The sequence below is a fragment of the Nesoenas mayeri genome, assembly GCF_963082525.1.
Source record: "Nesoenas mayeri genome assembly, chromosome: Z".
Taxonomy (NCBI): Eukaryota; Metazoa; Chordata; class Aves; order Columbiformes; family Columbidae; genus Nesoenas; species Nesoenas mayeri.
The window spans coordinates 17173861-17199345 of NC_137542.1; the positions used below are offsets into that span (position 1 = coordinate 17173861).

At 36.8% G+C, this 25485-nt stretch overlaps 1 protein-coding gene across 1 annotated transcript in view; it reads right to left on the reverse strand.

The window, feature by feature from the left end:
* Nucleotides 1-335: 335 nt before the first annotated feature.
* Nucleotides 336-25485, reverse strand: part of CCDC171 (coiled-coil domain containing 171) — a 135567-nt gene continuing 110417 nt past the window's right edge. The window contains exons 22-24 of the mRNA XM_080362213.1: nt 22541-22672; nt 4273-4425; nt 336-465 (exon numbers count right to left, since the gene is read on the reverse strand). Coding sequence (XP_080218339.1) covers nt 352-465; nt 4273-4425; nt 22541-22672 — 399 coding nt within the window. The 3' untranslated portion in view covers nt 336-351. The remainder of the gene's footprint in view (nt 466-4272; nt 4426-22540; nt 22673-25485) is intronic.

Here is a 25485-nt window from a genome sequence, read left to right on the forward strand (position 1 = left end):
TTCTAGCATCTCAACAATAAATATGGATTTTTCACACATGAGATCATTCTACATGCTTTTCTCACCTTAGCAAAACCTACAGTTCCTGTATTTTCAGTACTTTAAGTGATATCACTAGGCATTTTCAGACAAAGGACAGACACAGCCACAATTGTGGAGGGGAAAATAAAGTAAGGATGATGCAAAGACACATAAAGCCATGAGTGATTTCATTTTCAACCCCAGTTAGGAGAAGCATCCAAAGACAACAATTGGTTTTGTGGTTAGTCAGAGAACTCTGCTCTTCTTACAGACCTTCACTTCACCCATGTCATCCATCTGAAACTTACCTTCTCCCCCTTTCAGTTAAGGTTATCCTTCTAGCTGCACAAATTTCCACTTCTCCAGTGCACACAAAGCTTTTCTCTCTTCATCGTCTTTATAAATTACTGTATTTTCCCCTTTATTTTCTATTTTCCTTTGATTCTGAAGTGAAAGTAAAAAAAGGAAGGAATATCACCAGATCAGCTGCACATTCAGGATCAGGGAAACACCTACCCAACCAGTAGCAATACAACACTGCTTCTTTTGTTCTCCAAAACTGATATCAATATATTTTAAATTCTTAGAATTCTGACAGCAGTACTGACATCAGGCACAAAATCTCAGGGCTGAAAGCTATGAAAACACTTTCTGGAGAATTTTTATAATGAATTGAATTCTGTCAGTTCCTCATATGTGTGAGGTCACACTGGAAAAATACAGTGTCACTTTATCTACTCCCCAGAACACTGTGCTTGTAGCAACAAAGTCTTTGGCAGTATAGACACCATGGATTCACATGCTTGCCGTGTGACTAATATGATGTCATGTGTCACCCCACAGCACACACGAAGTAATTGCTTATGGCTATACTATTGCACGGTACAGCAGTACTGTTCCTCCTCTGGCAACCTACATCCTTACAGTCAAGAATACATATTGCCACATCAATTACGTCTTCTTAGCTGAACTCACTTTATTAGCTCCACCAACTATAGACATGACCCTTGATGTGGGGATGCAGCTAGGAGGACAGAATTGTGATTGTGGTATTTGCACTTCAGAGAAAGTAAATTTTAAAAATTTAAAAACTTTAAAAACCAAGGAAATGCGCAGATGTGAAACTGTTATGGTTGCAAAGGAAGACTATTACAAATGTTAATGGTTTGATAACAGAAAGGAAAAAAAAAAGACACTTTGGAAATACAGGGGACATTTCAGAAACATTTGGTAAAGAAAAAAAAAAGAAGAAATTTTTTTTTAAAATAGGGGGACAATAGGAAAAAAAGAAAGTTTAGGTAGAAAACGAATAACCTCTATTTCAGCCATATCAAGTTGCAAAAATGAGAAATGTACATGGTCTTCCTCTGCATAGAGGAAGAATCATCAGAGAGGAGTACGACAGACAAATAGGTGGACACTAATGAAGAGTACAGAGACATCCTGCTATTGACTCCCCTTCACCCCACATAATAATTCTCTTATCTGTAAGCAGTATTTCCAGTGTTCATCTCACCTCTGTCCATCATAATCATATCCCTTTCTGTTCCTCTCTGTTGGCATTAGCATGAGCACACATAGCAATCTCAGAATCTAAACACTACTGACTAGAAGGAAAGTGGCTGCACTGGAAGCAGACTGGAGGATGGAGACGTCAATTCAGAGTCTTAGATAAAAGACGAAAAATCAGAATCACTGGTGTTGCCTTATGGCATCAGTTGTGTTTTGACACTTATCAGCAAAACCCAAAGCAACAGAAGAGGAAAAAGTGTGTGAACAGAAAGAAAGGTGACGTAGGTAAAATTTCAGTACAAAAAGGTCAATTATATTCTGAACATGGAAAAGATCAATACTGATGAATGAATGGCCAAAACCTGGATGCAATGGACAGTTGGGAGGGCAGGAACCTTCTACAACTAGCATACAAGCCATCAAGAGACAGCTACAGCATAGTGAGATAAACCCCAGGCTTCTAAGCTAAGAGTCCACATATGGTATACACCTGAAAGATTTTTCAAAAATATGTTTCGGCACTCAGCAATAGGTTACCGTTACAGGAACACAAGCACACGTCATATGAAGACCTGCAATTAATACGTCCAGGTGCTGTTTTTGCCTCCTATATGAAAAGTTTTGCCTGCAATGCTACAAGAACTGGATATGTGATTAAATACAGTGGATTGAGGCCAAAGTGTACACAATTCTGAAACCAAATAGATGCTGAAGAAAAGTCATTACACCCTTTCATTTAAAATAGTCAAGCAGGAAAATATGTTCTATTTTTTTAACACAGAAATTTATTGCAAAACTTTGTCCTCAAAATCAGAACAGTACTGGCTGAACCTTTAAAATTTAGGTCACTCTGGAAAGCTGTGATGCCTGAAGTTACTAGAAGTCATGCTTGATGCAACTTCTACAAATATTAGGCACAACCTTTACAGAAAACCGCAACACTACAAAATATACTATAAACACACTTTCTTTCATGGAAACTTGAGCATTCTGAGTTTTTGCCTTTACATAAAAATTTTAAAGCATTTTCTACTGATGCTTCTGGTTAAGTTCAAATTAAACTGTATCTAAAGGAAGGACTACTTTTCTTCCTTTAGTGTTGTACAGAAGAGCCAAGAGATCCTACTATTATACAGTGCAAAAAGTATCATCTTTACGTTGATACTGTAGGTAGACAGAAATTACTTAAAAAGCAGTGCACTTAATCACAGGCATCGCAGAGCTGGGGTGGCAAGTTGTTCATTTGCTCTGTAACATATCAAGCTCTTCATAGACAGGACTGGCATCATCTTTGCTAAAAGTTCTCTCAATCCAAATGAAAGCAAATCTCACTGAAGCAAGTTTGGCAGACTTTCCAGTCCTTAGTACACAAGCGGTCATCTTGATTTAAACAACAAAAACAATCACAACAGGCAAAGGAGCAACACAATTACTCTGGGCCGAGGCTCAGCAGGACACATGTAAACCTAGCAGACAACATAAAGGAAGCCTGGTTGGAGGAGAAAAGAAGCAATTCCAGTGAAGCAATTTCATTTAGTTTCTCAGAAAGGTTGTGTGGTCAGAAAAAAAACAATGCTTTCATTCAACAATTATCATCTCAAAATCTTAAAACTGAAATTCAGCATTGACTAACATATTTTCTATTTGTACTAATTTCCCATTGTGCTGACCCAATTTAGAAGCAGGGTAAGACGTTAATATAATTGTGTTGGAAACAACCAAAGTTGCAGCCACAGCCACTATATGTACATTTGCCAATGCATTTATGTCATTTGCATTAGTGACGGCTCTCTTCTTACAGATTTTCTGTTTCAAAAAAGATACAAACAAACCTCATTTTCTATATGGTACTTTGCTTCACAAGAATAAAAGAAGAGAAAGGAGAAAGAAGAAGAGGGGGAAAACAAACAAACAAACAAACAAACCCAACAAAACAAACAAAACAAAACAAACAAACAACAAACAAACAAACCAACCCTCCAGAGCTTTCTCCTTTATCCTATGTGGATAAGTAAAGAAAGATGGAGAAGAAATACTTCAAATGAATCCAAGTTGCACAGCTTACACAGTCTCATTCTAGACATACTTGGCTATGCATGTGTGACAGTTTATGTGTCTGGCCTCCTGCCTGTGTGACACATATACATCTGCATTCAGTAATCCCCCCCACAGAAACATCTCAGATCTGAAGAATCACCTTATTAGCCTCAAACAAGTCCAAGTATCTTTGTGGGCAACCACATGCTACGCAAGAAATGATTTCTGAAACTGTTTTTTAGCCTTGTAACTTTAGTGAGAATTATTATTCATAACCACAAATATATAAAAAAATAATGCATCTTTATAAACATTTTGTTTACAAGTACAGTTGATAACATTCTGATTTAACATGCTGCGATATCTTCAGATGGTTAAATTCTTCAGGTCCAAAATTCAACCATTTACTGTACTGCCAAAAACAAAGAAGTAATCACAGTGTTTACTTTCCAGTGACAGCAGCAACGAACAACTTCTTGTAGAAGATACAGCAGTAAAATTAATCCTTGTGTTAACTTTTACCATCCCCTTTCTCTTCTGAAAAAAGTCTCAGAAGGTTTCTGTTGACACTAGTTTTATTGCTCTATTATGTTTATAATGATATATCATTGCATTTCCCTACAGAAACTATGCAGCATGAAGAGAGATGCTGGCTAGGAAACCACATCCAAATGACAAAAATTACTTGAAAAGCAGACTTACCAATGGTATGCTTTCAGTTTCATGAAGGCAAGCGGCTTGGAGCTTGGACTTTAGGCCTGTAGTTTGAAGCTGATGAGATGCTATTTTTTTCATTAACATGTCAATTCTGGAACTTGCAATTTGGTAGACATCCATAAAACTTTTAATCATGGCCTTTAAAAAGTAAAAGAAATCATCAATGCCAGGCAGCCTATATTTAAATATCAAATAGCATACACCCAAATTCATTATAGAAGACCTAAATTTTACTAATCAGAGAAATCAAACAAAGGTTGTAAGCCAGGCAAAATTTCAGTCTTAGGACCTAAACATTGAAAGCATCTAACATGGGATTTTGTATTCCTTCTAGAATCTTAAATATTAATAGCATCGAAGAAAAGCAGGTGACTATGCACCCTAATTAGAAGGTGTTTTGGTGTGCTGTTTTCAAACATGCAGTACTGCATTGAGCAGCTAATACCATTTTTTGTTGTATTTAAATATAACACTCAGTGCAAGTTCAAATTCTCTTTACAAAAAGCCACTACACAGTTTCAGGTAAATGCTCATACTTTCAAAATGAAATGAATCCTCCCACAACACGTTTAAAAGAAAAAAAAAAGGCAGAAACAAAAGAAACATAGTAAACCTACAGACCTCTGAAACTAAATAATCTGATTACAATATAGCTGGGAAAATATAATTGTTTTCATGTATATAGGGGAAGAATGTCTCAACTGTGTAATATTGATCAGACTGATAATAAACTTAGCAGCACAAGAGAGTACAAGTGATTTGGCAGTACTGGTAACTTTATATCTACCCTAAATAGCGTTACACTGTTGAGATTATTGGTCTTCTTTACAAGTGGTTAATCATATTTTATAAGTTATAGTTTTCCCTTCTGAAATGACCTGTAGTGAGTTCCTACTGTAAGAACAGACTACAGATAATATGAAATTGGCCTTCTAAATGTAAGTCTGTGGTACAGACAAAAATAAACTTAGTACCACAAACAGGCATTCACAAGATTTTTTTACTGTTTTCCTTTCTTTGTTCTAAAACCATACCACTGCTTTTCAGAATAAAAGCTAACATAGCTGAAATCAATCAAGTCATTTCATTGTCAAATGTAGAAAACACCAGTGTAAAATTAACAATATAATATCTTTTCTCATCAGAAAGAATACCCAAAATGTTTTACATACTATGGTGCTAGTCCTAAAAGTGTATTTGCATAGCTCTGTAAGTTTGCCACTGGCAGCTCTGATCTTGCTTTTAAAATTTTTCATCCACATTCAACGTGACTAAAATGCTGCAGCTCTTCACAAACAATACCAAGCAAGAATGTGGATATATCTCACACCCCATATAAAACTGCCTGAGAGTCTTCATATGGCAACTGCCCACATGTTAAAAATTAGACATATGTTGAAATATGTCTATGGACTGGGCCTGTGACTCATAAACAAGAATTATACCAATGCTTCATAACAAGCTGTGTCTCAGCTCTCATGCAGAAAAAATCTTACGTGTTCCTTCATTACTACCCACATGATATTTAAAGGTATGACTGAACTAGAATGCACGGAAATGATTCTTTACTGTTTTCCTTTTACCTCTGCTACCACAAGCTATTGAAGACTCTACAGCTATACAGTTATCCAACGTATACAGTTCCATTCTATATCTCCAAGGCCACTCTGAGTCCATGCAGCTACCTAAAACAACAGTTTTCAACTCCTTGCTGCTCAAATCAGCTATTTCATTTGTCCTTGTTTAATGAATTTGAAAATTTTCAATCTATGAAAGATGTTTTCATTCACAGGCTTTTCTTTTCAGACATGGCAAGTATTATTTTCTAAGACATCTAGGTTTGGTTCATTTTGTTTTGTCATGGTTGTTGTTTTAGTCCAGAAGGAAGCAATAACAGCCATTAACAGTTTATTATTGATGCGGAAGGTTGCACTTATGTACCCATAGGTTCACACTCCTTTCAGTAAATCCTAACTCTCCAGCAAAGAGTCATGATCAGTTTAGATTTCTCACTCAGGACCAGACTAGGGAAACCAGTATTTTTGGGTCTTTCAGTAGGTGACGTGGAATCACTGATAATGAAGGTGCAGAATATTCATTCTAAATGCCGTTCAGAGGAAGACAAACACTTCAGGTTTTTAGATGTGTCATTGGATATCATTTATTTAGACATGATTTTATTTAACTCGTGTCAGTCACAGATTGAGCCATGGATCTGATTTCCACAATATTTCCACAATATTTCCACTTATTAGAATGCTTGATACATGCAGAATGGGCATAGAAGTCACTTGCATGTTACAATATCTGTCACACAACGACTAGATATATCTCTGAAGGAGTTCGGTGCCTTAATTTAGAACCCTATTTGCACGTTACAGATAAAAATATAGCTGCAGTTCTGGAAACTGTTCCAGGATCAACGAAGTCTGTTGACAGAAAATCAAAGAAGGCACATCTAGTTCTGCAGATTTTTTTTCCTCTCCTGCTAAGAAGGAGTGTTTTCTTTTGTTTTTAAGCACACATAGCACTAAGCTGTATACATAGTTTTTAAGTATACATAGCAATAAGATACTTCAGCAACCCTCCTGATGAATTTTTATAGCATAAAATTTGGCATTCATACACATCTGCAGGATCTGCATTTAGGCGAGCCTTTCTGGTTTTGAATGTGTTGGTAATAGTGCAACATACAAACTGGGAACAGAACATGAGACAATAAAAATTTCTCTTCCATTACAAAGAAAAATGTTTTAAAAATACATACCAGAAAATTACTTTTGTCCAGAAAGGCCAGATGTACTGATCCCTGTACATTATAGGAGCCAACATTATTGCAACTCAGAGCGCTTTAAAAGTTAAAACCTTTTCAGACAGATGAGTAATATAGGAAAGTTATTGGGGAGAAGACTTCACCAAGGAGGTCACAGCAACAGTGGGGCTGAAGAATACTGATTTTACACATTACTGAGCATGGTGCTTGGGCAAGATGACCTCCAGAGGTCCATTCCCACCTCAACCAGTCTGCAATTCAGTAATTACAAAGTGCTATTAAGGATGGAACACTATGCAAGTAAATAATTGTTGAAATTTGCAAAGGACTGTCAATTTTAAGAGCACAAATTGTAATTAATTACTCTGCATTAATCAAATAAATAAATGAGTTAATCAGACACTTGAATGTTTTGGTTTTGGTTTTTTTTTAAGGACTCTTCCATCTCTTTTTATTCCAATGTCTTATTTTATAAAGGATTTCACCATTATTTAAAGTTCTACATCATGTGCTACTCATTTTTCAGAAGTAAATTATAATGGTTTATTTCAAAGCAGCCATAAGGAAGAAGGTCCTTATGCCCTCTTCAAAGATGTCTCATCTGTAATACCAGGGTACGTATAAACATCTCTTGTTTAAGCTACAGGTTGGTGAAGCTGAGAAACCTGAATTGAGAGTAAAAATGAGACAAACTACTTTGATGCTGCTTGTAAACTACAAACCAGTGAACTCCAGAACAAAATAGCCAAATTTAAGCTGTGCTTTCTTTTTCCAGATCAATCTTTAAAATTACTGAGAACACTTAACATTAGAGACAGTCCTCCAGAGGACATATAAAAACAATTTTTCCCAACTCTGTGTACACTTGAAAAACCAGTAATTTCCTTGTTCCACAGACCATTTCTAGAACCAGTAATTTTGAGGTGCACAGTGCTATAGATGCTTTAAAACAGCTTTTCCATGTCTTACTGGCTACAAATATACAAGACTGGAAGACTCCAGTCTTCAGGAGTCCTTTACGTAAAGTGAAAAATGGCTAATACTGACAAATTACATGATCTTTAAGGAATATGAAACATGCAAAGAAAGCTTTCTTTAAATTAATTTATGAAATTCAAAGGTTACTCAAACTTCAGCTGTTCTCAATCCAGTTATAGTACAAACATATGACAAAAGATATACAGATCAGCATATGCAAATTAGCAGACCTCTCATCAAAATTTTAATGTATTTATTATACATTACAAAACCAGCATTTTTAATTTCAAATTAAAATACATGTTGTCTCCCTTGCCCTAACCCTAACGCTAACAAGAACAAACACAGCTCAAAACAATTTCTATTTGTATTATGAATTGTACAGAATTGCAAATGGAAGTTTCCATTTAAAGTTTTAGACTATTCTGAAGTTGCAAAGAAAACACCAAGTGATTAAGAATAATTTTCTTTGGTTTTATAACCGTTATACCATTGGCTCAGGATCTTATTGGGCCTGCTGTTATCATAGAACCGTACCTCCTGTTTAGACAGAAGAAAACTAAAGGAAGGTGACCTTTTGTGAAATGATGCTTATTAATAGGTATAAAACAGCATGGCAACGTAAGCATTGAGTTTGTAACATCAGTTGCAGCATCTACAATAAAAAGAGCATATACTTTACACAATGTGCTCAAAAAAAATGTAAAAAGTAAAAATGTGACTGTTAGGTTCTCCCTTCAGGAAATTCTTCAACTAAAAAGAATGTTAGCAGGTAGCAAATTTACCTAAGGGCAACATATACAAAAAGATGAAAAAGAACAAGAGAAGGAATAATGAATGGACTTCAAAAGAATGAAAGGCTAACTCTAGTATAACAAAGTGCTTAGATGAGAATCTGAAAAGACTGAGGATTTCATTTATGGTACAGAAGATGGCTGAAGTGCAGTTCAGGCAAAAGCAACTGGTATGAAAACAAAACTCCACAGCATGGAGTTCTGCATACTTAATGGATAACCTGTAGAATGCCTGTCATTACTGTCCTGCTTCAAACTGACATAAATAAGATTACTTAAAATAAGTCCAGAAGACAAAACATATATAAATTACTTTTGTTTTCAGAAGATATCAGGATACTTATTAAAGATTTAGGAGAGCTGTATTTAGGGAATAAAGGACTAAAATTTCCCCCATACATTTTAGTATTTGAAAACACATTCTGGATGCCTTGACCCACAGTCCAAAATGTCTGGTGGCATCATCAGTGAAGGATGTAAATGCAACAGCTTCTCAGGCATCAGAAAAAAACTCAACGGAAACAGCACTGAGCAAAATTGCACTTTTGCAGCTGTTTGGCACTTATTTAATGATCTATTCTCCTTGTATCTCATTTCAACACTAAACTTTTTGTTGGGTTCCATTCAAGCGTGGCATGTACAATTTAAATGTGCCAAAAAGCAGGTCAGTTCTGTTACAAACTTTTTTTTTTCTAAACGAAAGCTGACTCAGTGCCACACACAGGGCCTGAGCCTATCCCCTCCGCTTCAACAACAATTGCTTTACCCTGTAGGTCTCAGAGGATAGCCCAAGGGAATGAAGCTCTAAATAAAAGGCTAGGTTTTCTGCAGGAGGTAATGACATGACTTCCTACAAGAAAATTGAAAAGGGAGCATTGAAATTGACAGAGACTGAAGGGGAAGTGCTTCTACTGGAAACCACAGTGGATGGGAATAAAAACAGTTGCCATGAAAATTATTACAAAGTGTAAGAACTTCAAAAATAACACTGATCTAGAAACTGATAAAGACCAATGTGTTTGTTGGTATGACCAGGTAGAAAGCATCCTGAGAATTTTATAGCAAAGGAGCTACCTGCAGCCTTGACTACCCAGAAATATCTCTGGACCACAGAAGCAAATTACCATTCAACAAAATTGTACAAAATTGTAAGAGAAAATGTACAAAAGCTGAAGTACAGACTTCTGTTTCCACAACTGAATTCATAGAAGTAAAATCACTTTTTGAAAGCATATTCTTCTTATTTTAAGGGTATGCTACATATAGGATATCCTATATAAGCAAACCAATTTTTATAAATGAATGTTGACTAAACACTAAGTCTTAACTGTCCAAAATCTAACGGATTAATTATACGTGTATGTGTATGATAACAATTCAAGAAGAGGAAAGAAGTCACTAAGCAGAAAAGCCTGAAGCAACTTCACATGGAAGGTAAATGTGTGATCTGGAAAACTCTTCTGTTCATCCAAAATGCTGTCTGCAAACTATCCAACACAAGTAACTAGCTTGACTGTTTGCAAATGCAGTAGAAACAATGAGTTTACTGAAAAGTAAACCACAGGTTTTTCCTTGGTTTTAAAGAGTGCTCTATTAACCAAGACCAATTTCAATCACTTTTAGTAAAAAAATATGCTTTACAGACAAATAGATGCTACTGCAACTTCTGTGTATCCTCTTAGAAACTAGTGAAAAATACAAACATAGTTTTAAGCAGTGTAGAAAAAGTCTTTTGCTGACTCCAGAAGAAAATGATCAGCCTACAAAATCTGGGTTCACATTTCCCTCAACACTTTGACTAGAGCTATGAAAGGACATAGATTATGTCTTTCTGACCCCAAGAAGCAGTTTTTCAATTCCAGATTAAAACATTTTCAAACTGAATGAGATAAACTATTTTACCTATGCTTAGAAGGGGGAAATGTGTCCACTTCATATTTTCCAAGAAGAAAAGACAATCTCTGCTGTAGTTGCCATTTCTGAGGAGACACTAAGATCCCTTCTGTCAGGTTTATTCAATATGACAACTGTGAATTATGTGGCTCACACACAAACAATCACTACTGAGTCCCAATCTTCATATCAGATTTTAGGTATAATGGAGCACACGGACTAGAAAACTGTGCAAAGTTTTGTGACTTAGTTACTTCATTTCCTTTGCTTCTTTTACGAAGTGCTCATAGTAGCACTGTATTTTAATTCAACATAAATATTTCATGCTATATAAAGCAACATCTTGTAGTTTTGTAAGGAAACACTAAAATATTCCTGTTAGATTGGAGAGCAAACTACTTTTTTCATTTTGGCTTCTCACCAAAACATCAGTTACATGCAAAACTTCATGATCTGATCCCAGCACAGGAAAAAGCACCAGTAAGTCTCTACAGAGAAAGCAATGATCCAGAGAAGCTGAATTGCATTCCTCAGGTAAATGGATACACCCTTAATCTAATGTCCGCTGCCACATATAGGATGGACAGGTGTTTTCCCTTCATTCTGCCTAAACTCAGACTTTAGTGATATAACTAGCTTGCTCCATCCATTCTCGAACTTTATCAACATCCATATTTTAAAAAATCCAACATACAAATGGTTAGATTTTCAGACTTGTTTTCAAGTCCTGATTTATGCCATGAAAATGTTTTATTAAAAAATTCAGGAACAACAGCTCTTGTTCCAAAATCTGAAAAGTCAAAGGAAATGTAAAGAGCACAGTACATCTACTATGGACCTTCACAATGAGCATGCATATTAGCATCCCTCTTTCCAAAGCAAAAGTTTGAGAATACTGGCAATGTCTGCCAAAAGCGGTAATGACAATAAGCTTGACAATTTGCTATCCTTAAGCTTACTATGAAATAAAGAAAATATTTTCCTCCCAAAGTTTGCTTTTAACCATCACAATCTGAGGAATAAGAAGTGATAAAATTATGCCTGTAATCTTGGCACATTGAGTTCTACTAACAATGGATGTACAGTTGAAGAAAACCCTTGCTAGGAAAAACTGACTCTATTTTTGGCGTTACCACACAGATGACAGGTGAGCTCAACTCAGGAAGGTATAAATCCCAATCAACACGTGCTAAAAACGACTGGACGAGTGAGATTCCCCTATACATAAGTTTGGGCCTCTTCTATGAAAGAGGTCAACAAACTGACAAAGCTGTTCACTTGGAACAGCCTGAAAGACAAAGTAAAGAAGACAGTAATTTTTTTATTGGCAGAGCTCTGGTTGTCCTCATTCAGACCAACACTTCAAAGATGCGTTGTTACCTGATGAGCTTTTTTAGATAACATTGATTTTCTGCTTTGTCCTCAGCAAAAGCACCACACATCTTTTCACTAAGTGAAAACTTATCATCTGATTGCAGAATAAGATTCGTATTATTATTATAGGTTTGGAACCTGGCAAGTAAGAACAGGCTGTTATAGCCCATTCCCCTGTCTGGCCAACAGTCAACAACTAGATCTGATTCCTTTGAAGCATAAGAAAAAGTGACATTCTGAATTCTGTTTATAAAACCGGATACTTACAGCGACACTGAAAAGAGAAAACTAAGGAGGATAGGCACTTGTGAGATGAGTTTGCCTAGAGACCATAAAGTATTCTTCAACAATAGGATCAGAAGTAAAATACTCCACACTACAGTGTATCGTAACTAGATTGAGAAAGCCTTCTTTAATCGTTATTTTTTTTTTTACCAGATTTCGTAACAACTGCAGGCACTGCAACATTGTGTGCTTGAGTGGTGATTTTAATGGTGGATCAACAGAAGTGGCTGGTCCTTATCCAAGGACCTCATGCTACCCTAACTTACAAGACCCCTAGGGTACAGCATTTTCCAAACTACCTCTGATGTTAATTAGCTACTCTACCTTGTCCATTTTTCAGAGCTGGACCACTACTCGCAGTTAGGTCACTTACAAGAAGTTGTGCCTGTGGATGCTGGTAACACAGGGAAATCACTTACCCAGCTTATCAAATCTAGAAACTGCAGATGTTTTCTACTGTTTTTCACCTTTTGTAGCTCAGAAACGAGGAAAGTAACCTGAAAAGAAACACTACTGATGGAGTGGCAGACAACAGGAGGTGATTATGACAGATGATGCCAAGGCATAACTAGTATAAACAAGGTGAACTGAGAATACTTATTAACATTAACATATGAACATTAAATGAAGTAGCAGAAAGTATTTTCAAAATACACATAGAAAATAGTTTTTCAGAAAGTGTGTAATTAAGCTGCAAAAGTCCTTTTTACAACTCGTGTAAATGCTTAACTTTACAAAGGTTCAAAAAGCAATCAGACAATAAATGGCTGTGGAATCAAAAAATATGAATTTTATTTATTTATAGTCCTTGAACTAAAATGGTGGAGGCTGGGAGAAACTTGGGAGACATTTTAGCACTGTTTCTTACAGTATTTTATTTTACTTTCCCCCATTCAACTTGTTTTTAAGTAGGGATAACCAGATTTACAGCTATTCTACGTGCCCTCTAGGCATCAAATGCTTACACAGTCCCACAGTCTGTTTCCCAAAAGAGTAAAACTTGCAGCAAATCTCACATGGACTAACTGTAGAACAAATCAAGCATCTAAGATAGTACCCTTTCCCAAGGTACTGACAAACATCACGTTTTGACATGTCAGAGACTCACTGCTCAAAACCCAGTCCTGTGGTCTTTGCAAGCATTTGTAAAAACTTCAGAATTTAATCTTCAACTTGTAATCTTTACCTTGTGCTGTATCAAAAGTAATTTATTAAAATGTTATTCCTTTGAGAATGGGAAACTGGATGGAAAGTCTGGCACTATAGGCACAAGCAACACCATGATGCTTTGTTCTCTAATCTCTCCCTTTAGGATTTTTCAATTATAATACAATCAGGAAGAGGGTACATAGAAATCAGTGCTGGTATTGGAAAGAACATACAATCTGCCTCTCAACAGAGAGAAGTCAGAACTAAAGTATAATCTTCAGGCATTAAATGGGCATTGCATGTTTCTGCCACAGGTGGAATAGTATAAGCTCTACCAAGGTTCCAGAAAGATAAACAAATGGTGGTCTTTCCATGGATATTATCTCTTTAAAATCCATTAAAGACTCAATCCTTTGCAGGTAATCTTGCCAACATTCAGGCTGTGTATTCCTGTTATTCAGGTTTACAAAACAGTTCCATGTTCACCCTCTATCTATTACTCTGGCACCCTCCAGCCCTTTCCATTTTCTCCCGATCCCCTAATTTATTTGTCCTGGAACAGCTAGAGCAGTAGATCTTATCAATCCTTAAGAATTTATGCTTTTCACAGTCCAATATAAGAAGAGTTGGAACTCATGACCCTAGGATTCTGCAGCACATATCACTAGACCATCAATCAATTCAGTAACTGAAAAATCAAGACAACAGCTTCTAAGTAGTTAATTATGATCCTTGAAATATAACAACGTAAAAAAGAAAATTTGCAGCTAATAATGTATGTGAATTTATGAGCCACAATTTACACACCACTCTGTTCCACAAAGATAGGTAGAATTTGGTAAAAAACAAGTTAACTTCTAATCCTTTCAAAACCTGTTCTCTTCAGTGGTGTATCAGTTGGGATGCTATCCCAGTCTATTTCTTCACAACAGGACAACTGTGGAATTAACAGAACAGCCTCTTTTTTCAGGCGTATTTTTATATTCTGAAAGGTTTACTGTGTTTTTCTTAATCCTTAAGTTGCATATTCATTGCTATATTTTCATCTAACTGCTGTCACTTATATTGTCATGCAGAAGGGCAAATCAGGGTCAGTTTATGTAAGCGGCATCAATCTGAAAAACTTCATCAGTCTTTATTTCAAAGCATTATGCAAAGAAAGCTGACATTAAGAGAGCCTTAACTGACAGCAAATGAAATCAATCAGCAAATCACTAAGCCATAATAAACTCGCTCAAGTTGTAGATAACCCTTCCTCTTCCAGGTCTGTAACTACAAGGCCCACCAAATGCAGTATCTGGGCAGAAATGTCTCCCTTCAATCCATTACAAAACCCCTGCAGTAATATAGCGCATTATTTAAAATGTTTTTCTTGCCCTGTAAGTTATCAGTAAGAATAACAAACAGATAGAAATATGTTTTATAATAAGCAGTTAAGTTTAAAAGAGACTAAACAAAAAATCCCAGCATTTGAAGAAGTTTCTTTTTTTAGTTTAAATGTAATTAAGAATAGAAAATAATTCAATTCTGTTTCTACTACTAAGATATTTGTGTAATAAAGTATATTGCCTTATTAGCTCCTATTGCTTAGACTTACTTGCTCAGCATTTTGTATTAGTTTTTGAAATTAAAGAACAAGCAAAAAAAAAATGTAAGGCTCCAGACAAGTCCTAATCTTTCATGGTATTCACTACATGAATTCTTTTTGTAACCCATAAGACTATCAACAGTTTAACAGCTATGCTTCTGAATGGGCTTATCTGTTTTACAACAGTACACACTGGAGACAGTATTAAACAATAGTCACATGCAAGCTATGCAGTGGTTATCTGGTAAAATGATTCCTTTTCTGAAGACACTGTGCATAGATAATCCCACGCAGTTGTGAGAGATAGGACTTCAGAAGCAAGAAAAATTGCCTAACCAAAGAGGTGCTGTGCAAACAATATTTGTTACTTTCTGTTATTGAATGATGTTTTATTTTTGCAGGTACAGCATTTAGGAGCCTGCCCTCATTCACTGAAGCAGCTTTGGGTACATATTGAGATCACTAAGTCTCTAGAGTAATTTTTCTCATAAAAGAATAGTGACTAGAAGTCAATAAAGATGCTTCCTGTTATGCTATAAGATGCAGCAACCTGGTAAACAGATGGAAAAAAACCAAACCATGCCAAAACCAAACAGAATTAGAAGCAGAAGTAAAACTAAATAAATAAACTTGGTGAATGAAGGGTATATTTAACACAGTTCTTATAGAGCTTTCTTGCATGTCAGCACAGATAATTCATAAAGAGATTACCTGCATGCAAGAGATGTGAATGTATGTCAAAGTCTGAGTGGACAAAGGCAGGTGGTTCCACGACTGCTCGACAGGGTCAAGAACATTTTCCATTAAGAAAGTTTACTAAAAGGGTTAAATTATTATATACTAACTTCAATGTTCCAGATAATCAGCAGCAGATCTTAACTGAAAGTTTTTACAAAACTAGTAATGCTTATGAAAGAGGTTGGACAACAGGTAGTAGTTTCACAGGCATAAAGAGACAGCTTTCAGTAACTGATTAATTGGTGATTACAGCTACTAACTTTGACATTTACAGTCCTGTAGTACCAAAAACTTGACAGGGTTGGGGTGCAATCAGTGTACCAGCTAACTACAAAGCCTTCTGAGAAGGGTTCTTCATATAGTGTCCATTTACTACAATGAAAAAAGGCAATGGAAGAAACAAAAGAAGCGAAAAGGTGGCTAAGAAAGCAACGACAAAGGCTGATGATGAGGGGGAAAATGAGAAAAGGAGAGAGAGAAATAAAAAGCCCATAGAGAACAGGGAGGAAAAGACTGCTAAAAGAAACGCTGTGAAGAGGAAAGGAAGTTGGGAATGTAGTTAGCCTGCAGAAAGGATAAGGGGTGTGAAATTCAAATTTTGAAAGACAAATTTCCAACACCACTGGCATTTTGAAGATGCCTCACTTTTATTTTTTAAATGGTGTTCTGCTAGCACACATTAATGTTATGTTGTAAAAGAATTATAGTTAAAATACATTATGCTAAAATGGTTTCTAAATATTTATCATCACGATACAACCTATCCGGAGGCATAGCTTCAGATACCAGCTGAACATATTTGAGGAGATTAGAGTTCTTCATGGTACATATCTTCAATCTGGTTCTTTGAATTTTACTTAGTTGTTGATTAACATTTCTTAAACCCTGCAACTACTTTATTTTTGACAAACTGAAGTTCGCAAAAGATCAGGGTTGCAAGAGGTGTCATCCCACTCTAATGAGTTTAACACACTTATGAGTATTTCAACTCCAGGTGCAAGTGAAAAGCATCTATATCTTAATAATCACTGTTTCCTTAGTGTATTCGAGAGGAGAAGAAGGTGACAGCAGCCCAGGCGCTGTGGAACTCCAGGAGAATGAAGACCCAGTTTTATCCAAGAGGAAGCAGCAGTCTGATTCCCGAGGAGGCAGCATTCTGGTCTCTGTAATGAAATGGGTAATTCCTTCTGTGTGTGAAATGGTGGAAGAAAAACACCAGAACTGTGTCTGCGTTGGGCACATGTATATATAAATGCAATGTCTCCAAGAATCCCTTGGAGGTTTCTCCTTTTTGAAGTATTAAGAGAGAAAAACAAACAAAACCCCACCACAATTATTTGTTCTTTTAATAGCCATACCATTAAAAAATAAAGAAAAAGACTCCAAAACAGAAGTACAAGATTTAAGTTTTCAAGCAGCTACTCTACAATTAATTCATCCCATTAAGTCCTCATACCAGAAATGATTTATGTTTGAAAGACTTGCCCTATGCTGAGGATAGAATCTGATGACTGAATTATAATATTACCTTTGAAATCACTTGCTTTCTCAATTTGGTATGAACTTTTTTATTGACAAGTAAACATGGAAATGATAAAGTGCTTACTATTTTGAGAAAACTTATCAACAGAATTTTGCATATCTTTTACCTCCTAATCTATCAAGCATAAATCTAAAATTAATGAACAAGTGAAAATAAATACAAATTAAGAAGCTCCTAACACTTTAAACTACGTTTATGTTTGCCCAATTAATCAGAAAAAGCAGACCTACAACACAATCAGATAATGCATGACTAAATCATACATGAATACATAATCTACATAAAATAAATGGTAAAAACCTACTCCTTCATAAATTTATAATGACTACACACTAACACTGAAGAGATGTCAGCACTTGGTTATATTACTACCACCATTATAAGCCTTTATGTTATTACTGCACTTTTCATTTCAAATTACCTCAAAACACCTGAGAAACGCAAAAAAGCACATACAAACCCCATGTGGACCTCCTAAACCTGCTTGAACAGATGGACATACGCTGCAGACAGAGACAGAGGGAGAGCAAGACAGAGGGAGTGCAAGGTGGGGGGAGGGAGGGGCAGAGGATGAGTGGGGACAGAAAGACAGAGAGAGTGGCAGAGTAAGTGAGACAGGGAGCAAGAGGGAGAGGTGAAGAGTGAGGGCCGAGGGACAGCAAGACGTGCGTGCCGCAGAGCCAGCAGCACGTCAGGGAGAGGGAGCACGCTGCGCCAAGTGGAGAGCGTGCACCCTCATTACACCAGAAGCCTGCCTATGGTCTCGTCCTCACATCTGCTTTTTCATACACCACATCAATGCCTTCAACATTAACATCCTCATTAAAGTCACCCACAAAACACAGCTGTTTGGATTCTCTAATTCATATAAATCCTGTAAAACAGCAACACAAGTTCATATGTGAATATCAGTTCTCTTTCGAACCAGCAACCAGATATTACAGGAGGGAGAGCCTACCATGCCAAATATTGACCAAAAGCAACCGTCACAAATTAACAGGGCCAATTAATAAAAGATGCAAATGGAGACTTGGAAGACAGAAGTCAAGGTAGCTTGCATGACAGAGAAAATGATTACTCTTTCCCTAATTGCAAATCTGCAGGCAGCCACCACGTGTGAACATTAGTGTCTGTCCGATCACACAGCCATATGCATGTCTTTCAGACATGCAGCGGATGTGCTTCTGACAACCACTGCTAGTTTCTTGTTGCCACTGTTTTTCACTGACAGTGCCTGAATAAAATCTATTACTTCTGTGTATCAGAACACTGGGACATCCTCCATAAATACAGTCCTCCTGTAAAACCGACATGAAACAGTAGATACAAAGCATAACCTAGGTACACAGGGCAAAGCCACTAATTTGTGTGTTGTTAGCCTTTCCCTGTTTAGGAATCAAGCACTTGTACATCAAGTACACATTCCATACCTGACTGCTGTTGCAAAACCAGTCTGAGGTACCTAAATTTGCTTCAAGAAGTTTCTTTCATGCCAGTCTTATCCTTCTGCATCTACACTTCCAAATAGAAGGAATTTATTGTGAGAATATACCACGCCTATTTATACACGAACATTTAAACCTTACATGGTTTATCTAGGGACTTTATGCATTGTTTTTTAGGTCAAATTGCTGGCAGAGAGTATTAATTAAATATTTGACGTAAGTACATGAGACAATTCTGATGAATCTCTTGAATTACTACTTTTTGTGTGAGCCAATAAACTCTTTTGGAACAGAGAGCCGAGAGAATATTACCCTCTTCCTAAAGGTGTAGCACAATTCAATTTCATATTTGATAAACAGTTGATAACCTTTACTGGTTAATTTAAATAGTCATCTGCCAAGTAACACTACTAGAATTAGGAATTCCATCTTATTTCAGTTGCTTTATTTCACCCTATATCCTGTATTTATTGGAGGCTTCACTTAACAGTTTCACATTTTGTCTTCAGTGGGAACATTCAGCCATGGCCAGAACAGCACACCTTCAATTCTGTTCTCATGTGTTTCTGATGCTTGAAAACAATACTATAGTTTTCACTTTCAAACTTAACTAAGTAACAAACAGCACAACTTTGTAACATAACATCCTTCACAGCAGTTAAATACCAGGTGAGAGTGTCTCAAAGCTACAGCAATTGTATCTTTTTACTCTTCAAGATACTGGACTTCTTTCATTACTTGTCCATCTCAAGTGACATTTTCAGACTATTACGGTAATTTTTGTTACAGTTTCCAAGAATTTAACAAACACCTAAAAATTAACTCATACTTTCACTGCTTGCATGGGGCTTTAGAAGACACTCAGTGCAAGGACATACTTGTCGAGTAACTTAATTTCAACCTATTATGTATTTTTGCAATTCAAGAGCCATTACATAAAGTGTAGGCTTTGGAGAAGGCACACAGAACTCTGTGTCTCAAATATTCCATTTAATTAGCTAAAGGTAATTGTACACTAGATTATACAACACATTCTCTAAAAGATGCATGACACTTCCTATGCAGTTTAACAATTATTTCATTTGGGAATGACAGGGGGTTTATTTGCGTGTTTGTTTGATCAGCCCTGTAAGCATTCATGGTATTTGGAATGTTGGATCCATTTGCTAGAAAAAACAACCTTCTGGTTTTACAAGATAATTAATTAAGTATGTCAAAAAAAAAAAAGAAAATCTCTGACAGCTTAATTCACAGTCAAGCAACTTAGGTTCATCACAACAACCTTCTTTGCACTTGTCACCTATAAAGAAAGCATATTTTGCCCAAGAAACATTCATATAGAGGTATGAGCAACTGAAAAATTCCAGGAGTTCCCATATACCAAATGACAAGGAACACAATGCTGCTGAGCCCATCAAGTAAATTAAGGATAGCATCTTTCATTCAAAACACCTTTAAGAGCCATTTGCTTTCTGAAAAATTTGAAAGAAATATAACTTATGCAGATGTGTACGCACACACAAATGTACTAGATTATTTGCTTCCTCTATATGATGAAAAAATGATACACATTGAAACAACAGATTAAAAAATGTTATTAATTATGATTACAGCCACCTACTATGAATCAGATGTGTGAATAATAAAAATAAAACAATGCAATCTTCTGTGAATACTTACCAGTTCTGATAGCCAGTTCTTCATCCCTATCACACTAATTTAGCATATTAATTTTTTTGTAACTTTTTAAAAGAAACCATCAAATAGCAAAAAATTTAGACCTGTGGAAAAAACTCCATATGTCTAACACTTGCAGATAATAAGGCCTTTAATTGAAATGTACTTGTCACAGACAAACTATAAAATACATGTAGTAGCAGTTATAGAGGCCATGCATGCAAACAATTCCAGTGGTTTTAATAAGAAGTATCCAGGAAGTGATTACTAACTGCTTGCCTCATTCAAGATTGAAGGATTGCCCTTACTAAAATTTTGCATACAGTGAAATTAAAATCAGTTAGCTGACTCACAGCTATAAACGGGATTTTTTAAAATAAAATCTCTATAATATACTTAGAAAATTATCAAATAGACACTATGTAACTAGAGGCAAGGAGAGGAGAAAAAAAGGGAAAGGATAAAAGGAACCGGACAGTCAGACAGACTGTAAACCACTGATGCTGTTTGTGTATGTACAAGTAACCACCTCTAATTGGAGTTGTGGGGTGAACAAAAACTACGTTTACAGTACCGCATCACCAGTAAGTTACCCAGCGCACACATCGCTATGTGTTCGTTATACCACAAGCACTTTGCACAAATGTGAAATACAACTCTGTACTTCTGTTTCTCTTAATCTTCTTAGAAAGAAAGAAGGAACAGGCTGTCTTGCAAATCCTCTACAGTCATTCTGAGGTCAGAAAGGAATGGGAGGGGGGATAAAAAAAAAAAAGGTAGCTATGACTGAATAGGCCACAAAATTAGAAGACCAGTATTCAAAAGCTGGTGTTGTCTACGACAGCTTCTTTGAAAAGATGCCACCTGTGGAACTTGTTTGCACAGCATTAAAAGTGATCACCGGTGTACTGGGGAAACACTTGCAACTGTGGCCTCTGCTAGGGAAGTATAGCTGTGTTAACTGAAGTTCACATGACTGTCAGGTACTACTTATTACTACTTTATTGTGGAAACACAATAATACACAGATAATTTAAATCTTTATCATATTGAAACGGATGCATGCAAGGCAGCAATAGTGCGAAATGTTCAGCTTGCAATTTGCCTTCTTGAATATCTGATTGTGACCCTGTTCCTGCAATTATGTACTACACCTAGAACATAAAATCTACAATGAATTTTAAAATATTATTACAGAAAGGTGCCCAAGCTATGTATTGTCTGAGTTTCTTGCACTTTACGTGACTATCCTCTCTCTGATGCACATAGAAGAGCACAATGAAAGAAGTATGTATTCACTCTGCCTTTTGTTCCATCATTGAGAAAACAAAACAGTGTATCACAAGAATGAAGTAATTCTGCACAGGTATATGACTGTGAGATAGTTTATGTGTAAGAACTTAAAAGAAGGCAATGCAGAGACTCCATTTTTCAGAACTGAAAACATGTACATTTTAAGTTCAGTTCTCTTTTTTCCAGTATTTTCTCCTAATGAAATTAGTAATCTGAAACACATAAGTCTTTAAATTTGCATGAACAAAATAGTTTCTATACTTAAGTATTCCAAATATCAGTTTCTTTTATATTAGCGATGCTCAAAAATCACTATTACTTCTAAAACTGTAATACAGAAAAATCTGATAATGGCCAGGAAGCAGCATAAAAATCCTGTCTTTTTATTTTCTTATTTTACTTTTCTTTCTTAAATCAAGAGGGAGGGGAACAAAAAGGAGGTCAGGATAAAGTGATATTAATTTTCAAATACATTTTCCTTTTTCATGGTAATACTCCTGTCAGTTATTTAACATTATAACTGCAAAATTTAAAGTTCACATCATCTCTGAAACACCGTATGCAAGAGTATATATGGAAATTATTTCTCTTTCAACTGTTGACTGCAAAGTTTCCAAGCTTTTTAAGCTTTCTGTTCTCCACACATTCAGAGCAGTCTAGCTTCTTGTTCTATCTCAGATGCAAAAAAGCAGAAAAAGAAACAGGATAATTTTAGACTCTAACCTGAAATGCTACAACCTCTGGCCTGCCCTTCAGCCCTTCCACTGCAAAGGTCTCTAGGTGCAGTTTGGGTAGCTGCAGGGTGAAGTCATTCCTGGTTGCTGCAGTCCGTGACAGCAAGGTCTGATCTCTGACCTAAAGGGAAAAAAACAGCATCAATGGTAATTCCCCTTCAGACACATTAACTGGGATGAACTGGGTCCCCTTGAGCCCACTGAGTGGACTTGCATTGATCGCTGGACCTGAAATCCATGAATAAATTTAGGACTAATTGATTTTTCGTTGCAAATAAATCTCTAATTCAGAGGGCTGGGAGAGAATGTTAAGAAGAAAAAGCATCTTCCCTTGGTCTGAAATAAGAAGGAGAGAAGAGACACTAAGGGCTCACAAGCCCATCTGGTATGTACATTTCACAGATCTGTCCCCTGTAAAAGCCTCGTAAGGGAAGAAATGGTAAACGCACTTCTGACTCACACAAACAGCAGCTATGAAATTAAAAAAGCTTCACGTGATCATACAAACAAGGAGCCGGCGCGCGAGTTCTGTGTGCCGCAGGGAGATCGTACCAGTCCTGCGCAATAAGGTCCCTTTAATGTCAATTCAGTTAAACCCCACATTAAAATGAATAATCCTCAAAGTAAAATAAACCAACCTGTGGCTCTGCAATTAATAGATGGAGAAGGAAAAAAAAACAAAACAAAACACAGAATTACAGAATGTCAGGGATTGGAAGGGACCTCAAAAGATCATCCAGCCCAATCCCCCTGCCGGAGCTGGAACACCCAGATAAGGTTACACAGGAAGGTGTCCAGGTGGGTTTGAATGTCTCTAGAGAAGGAGACTCCACAACCCCCCTGGGCAGCCTGTTCCAAACAAAACAAAACAAAAAACACACAAAACAACAAAAAACCAAAGCACCCGCCTGCTACTAGATTTCTTATTGTGGAGTCACTGAAAGAAATAATGCACTAATTGGTATTAGTTGCCTTCCACACAGTTTATAACTATTCCGATTCGAGTGGGAAATGCTGGGATTCGCACAGGATTCAGCCAGTTTGATAGTTATTTAGTTAGTTTTGCAGGCAGCCTGAAACCAAAGGCCAAAATATGCCCCCCCCCTCTCCGCCCCCGCAGCCCCCACGCGGCTCCCGCGCGCGGGCCGTTGGTGCCACAGCGCCACCTGCCGGCCGCGCCAGGAGCGGGCCGGGCTGGCGCCAGCCGCGCGCGCGGGGCGCGGGACAAACACGCGGGTTTCCGCGGGGCGCGAGCTGACCGACCAACGCCTTTGTGTCCGCGCGCGGCCGCACCCACCCGCCTCGCGCGCCAGACCAGTGTCGCGGCCGTTACCCAAAACGCAACGTCTTCCCGCGTATCCCGACACGCAATTAGCCCGCCAGCGCGGACGTGGAATTAATGTGTATTTAACACGTAACTTCCACGGACCGTCACTGACGTTCATGCACCGTATGCTGCCACACACCCGCTTTTCATTCTATTTAACACAAAAATGACCGTGTCCACCCCCCAGGAGAACCCAGTGGTCAGACTGGATCCTAACACAGATGGATAGATGCACGTACAAATACGTATCAGTACAAATGAACAGATGAAATACGTTCATTTGTCTCTGTTGAGTAGCAATAGCTAGTACTGCAAAAATAATTTACTGTCTTTAACAACACTACACAGTCTGATACTAAAACATATGGTAAACATATACTAAATACATACAAATCAACAAATACAACATTTACTAAATACTATTTTAAAACTTCAGTTTTTCTTAGAGGCTCGCTTTCTCAAAAGAACTCAAGAAATATGAAATAAAACATATGTCCATTCATTTTAAATCCCAAAATACCATTTTGTAACCACTTAGAAAATTAGGTTTTTGTGAAATGTTGATTATAAGTGAACGTATTTCAAATAAGAGCACAGGCTTTGAAATCTGCTCTGAAAGAAGTATGCATGTGTAAATCTACTGATACAAAGAAGAATTTTTTTTCTTTATTCGTTGGTCTGTTCTATGGGAATAGGGAGCCCTACATTTCCCAAGTTGACCTAAAGAATTCCTGTCAATACCTGTGGCTGCCAAACATATGCACTATGATGCAATTTTTATAACAGGAAAGGTCCTCTACACATTTTTTGCACACATAGTGCACTAGGTTCAAGATACACAGTCCTGTGAAACAAACATACTCTCTGGAGTGTTCTGTCAGCATGTGTAATTCCGGTCAGATGTTAACCTTGCTGAATATAACAAAATGCATGGCTTTAAATACACACATGCATACACACACACACACATACACTTGATTTACATTTTTATAGCTTATATATCCCAACTTCTCAGTGTCTTTGCTGCCAGTATGCACACAGATAAAAGAAAACATTAATGTGGATTAAGGTACTAAGAATTTATCAACATCAAACCACCAGTGTTTTGCCTTCTACCCTTCTGAACCGTAGTCAATAGATCTAAATATTTTACTGCACCCTGGCCAATTCATTGTTTGATGTTTAAAAACTCACCCAGAATCAAAGAAAATTTATTAAATTTCAGCCCCCAAATGAGATACTATTAGCTTTGAAAGTCAAGTTTAACTGCGATATTGATGATTCTCTTTTTTCTGTGACAAAATTCACAAGGGAAATCCCTATGTCAAAGTACAAAAGCAGATTGCTAATACTAGGGGGAAAAAAACAATGTATAAGCAATGTAGGTATAATACACACACAATACAGGCAGTGGAAGTCCTTTTAACCCTATTAGTTTCAAACTCTCCATTTCAGGGCCCTGACACTCACTGAACAATAAAATAAAAAAGCCTTTTTTTTAAAATGGCTGAATTGTGGTAAACATATGCCATTAATACCACCGCACCAGAAGAGTACATATCAGCTCCTTAAAGTGTATGATATGCAATATGATGATTCATAACTAC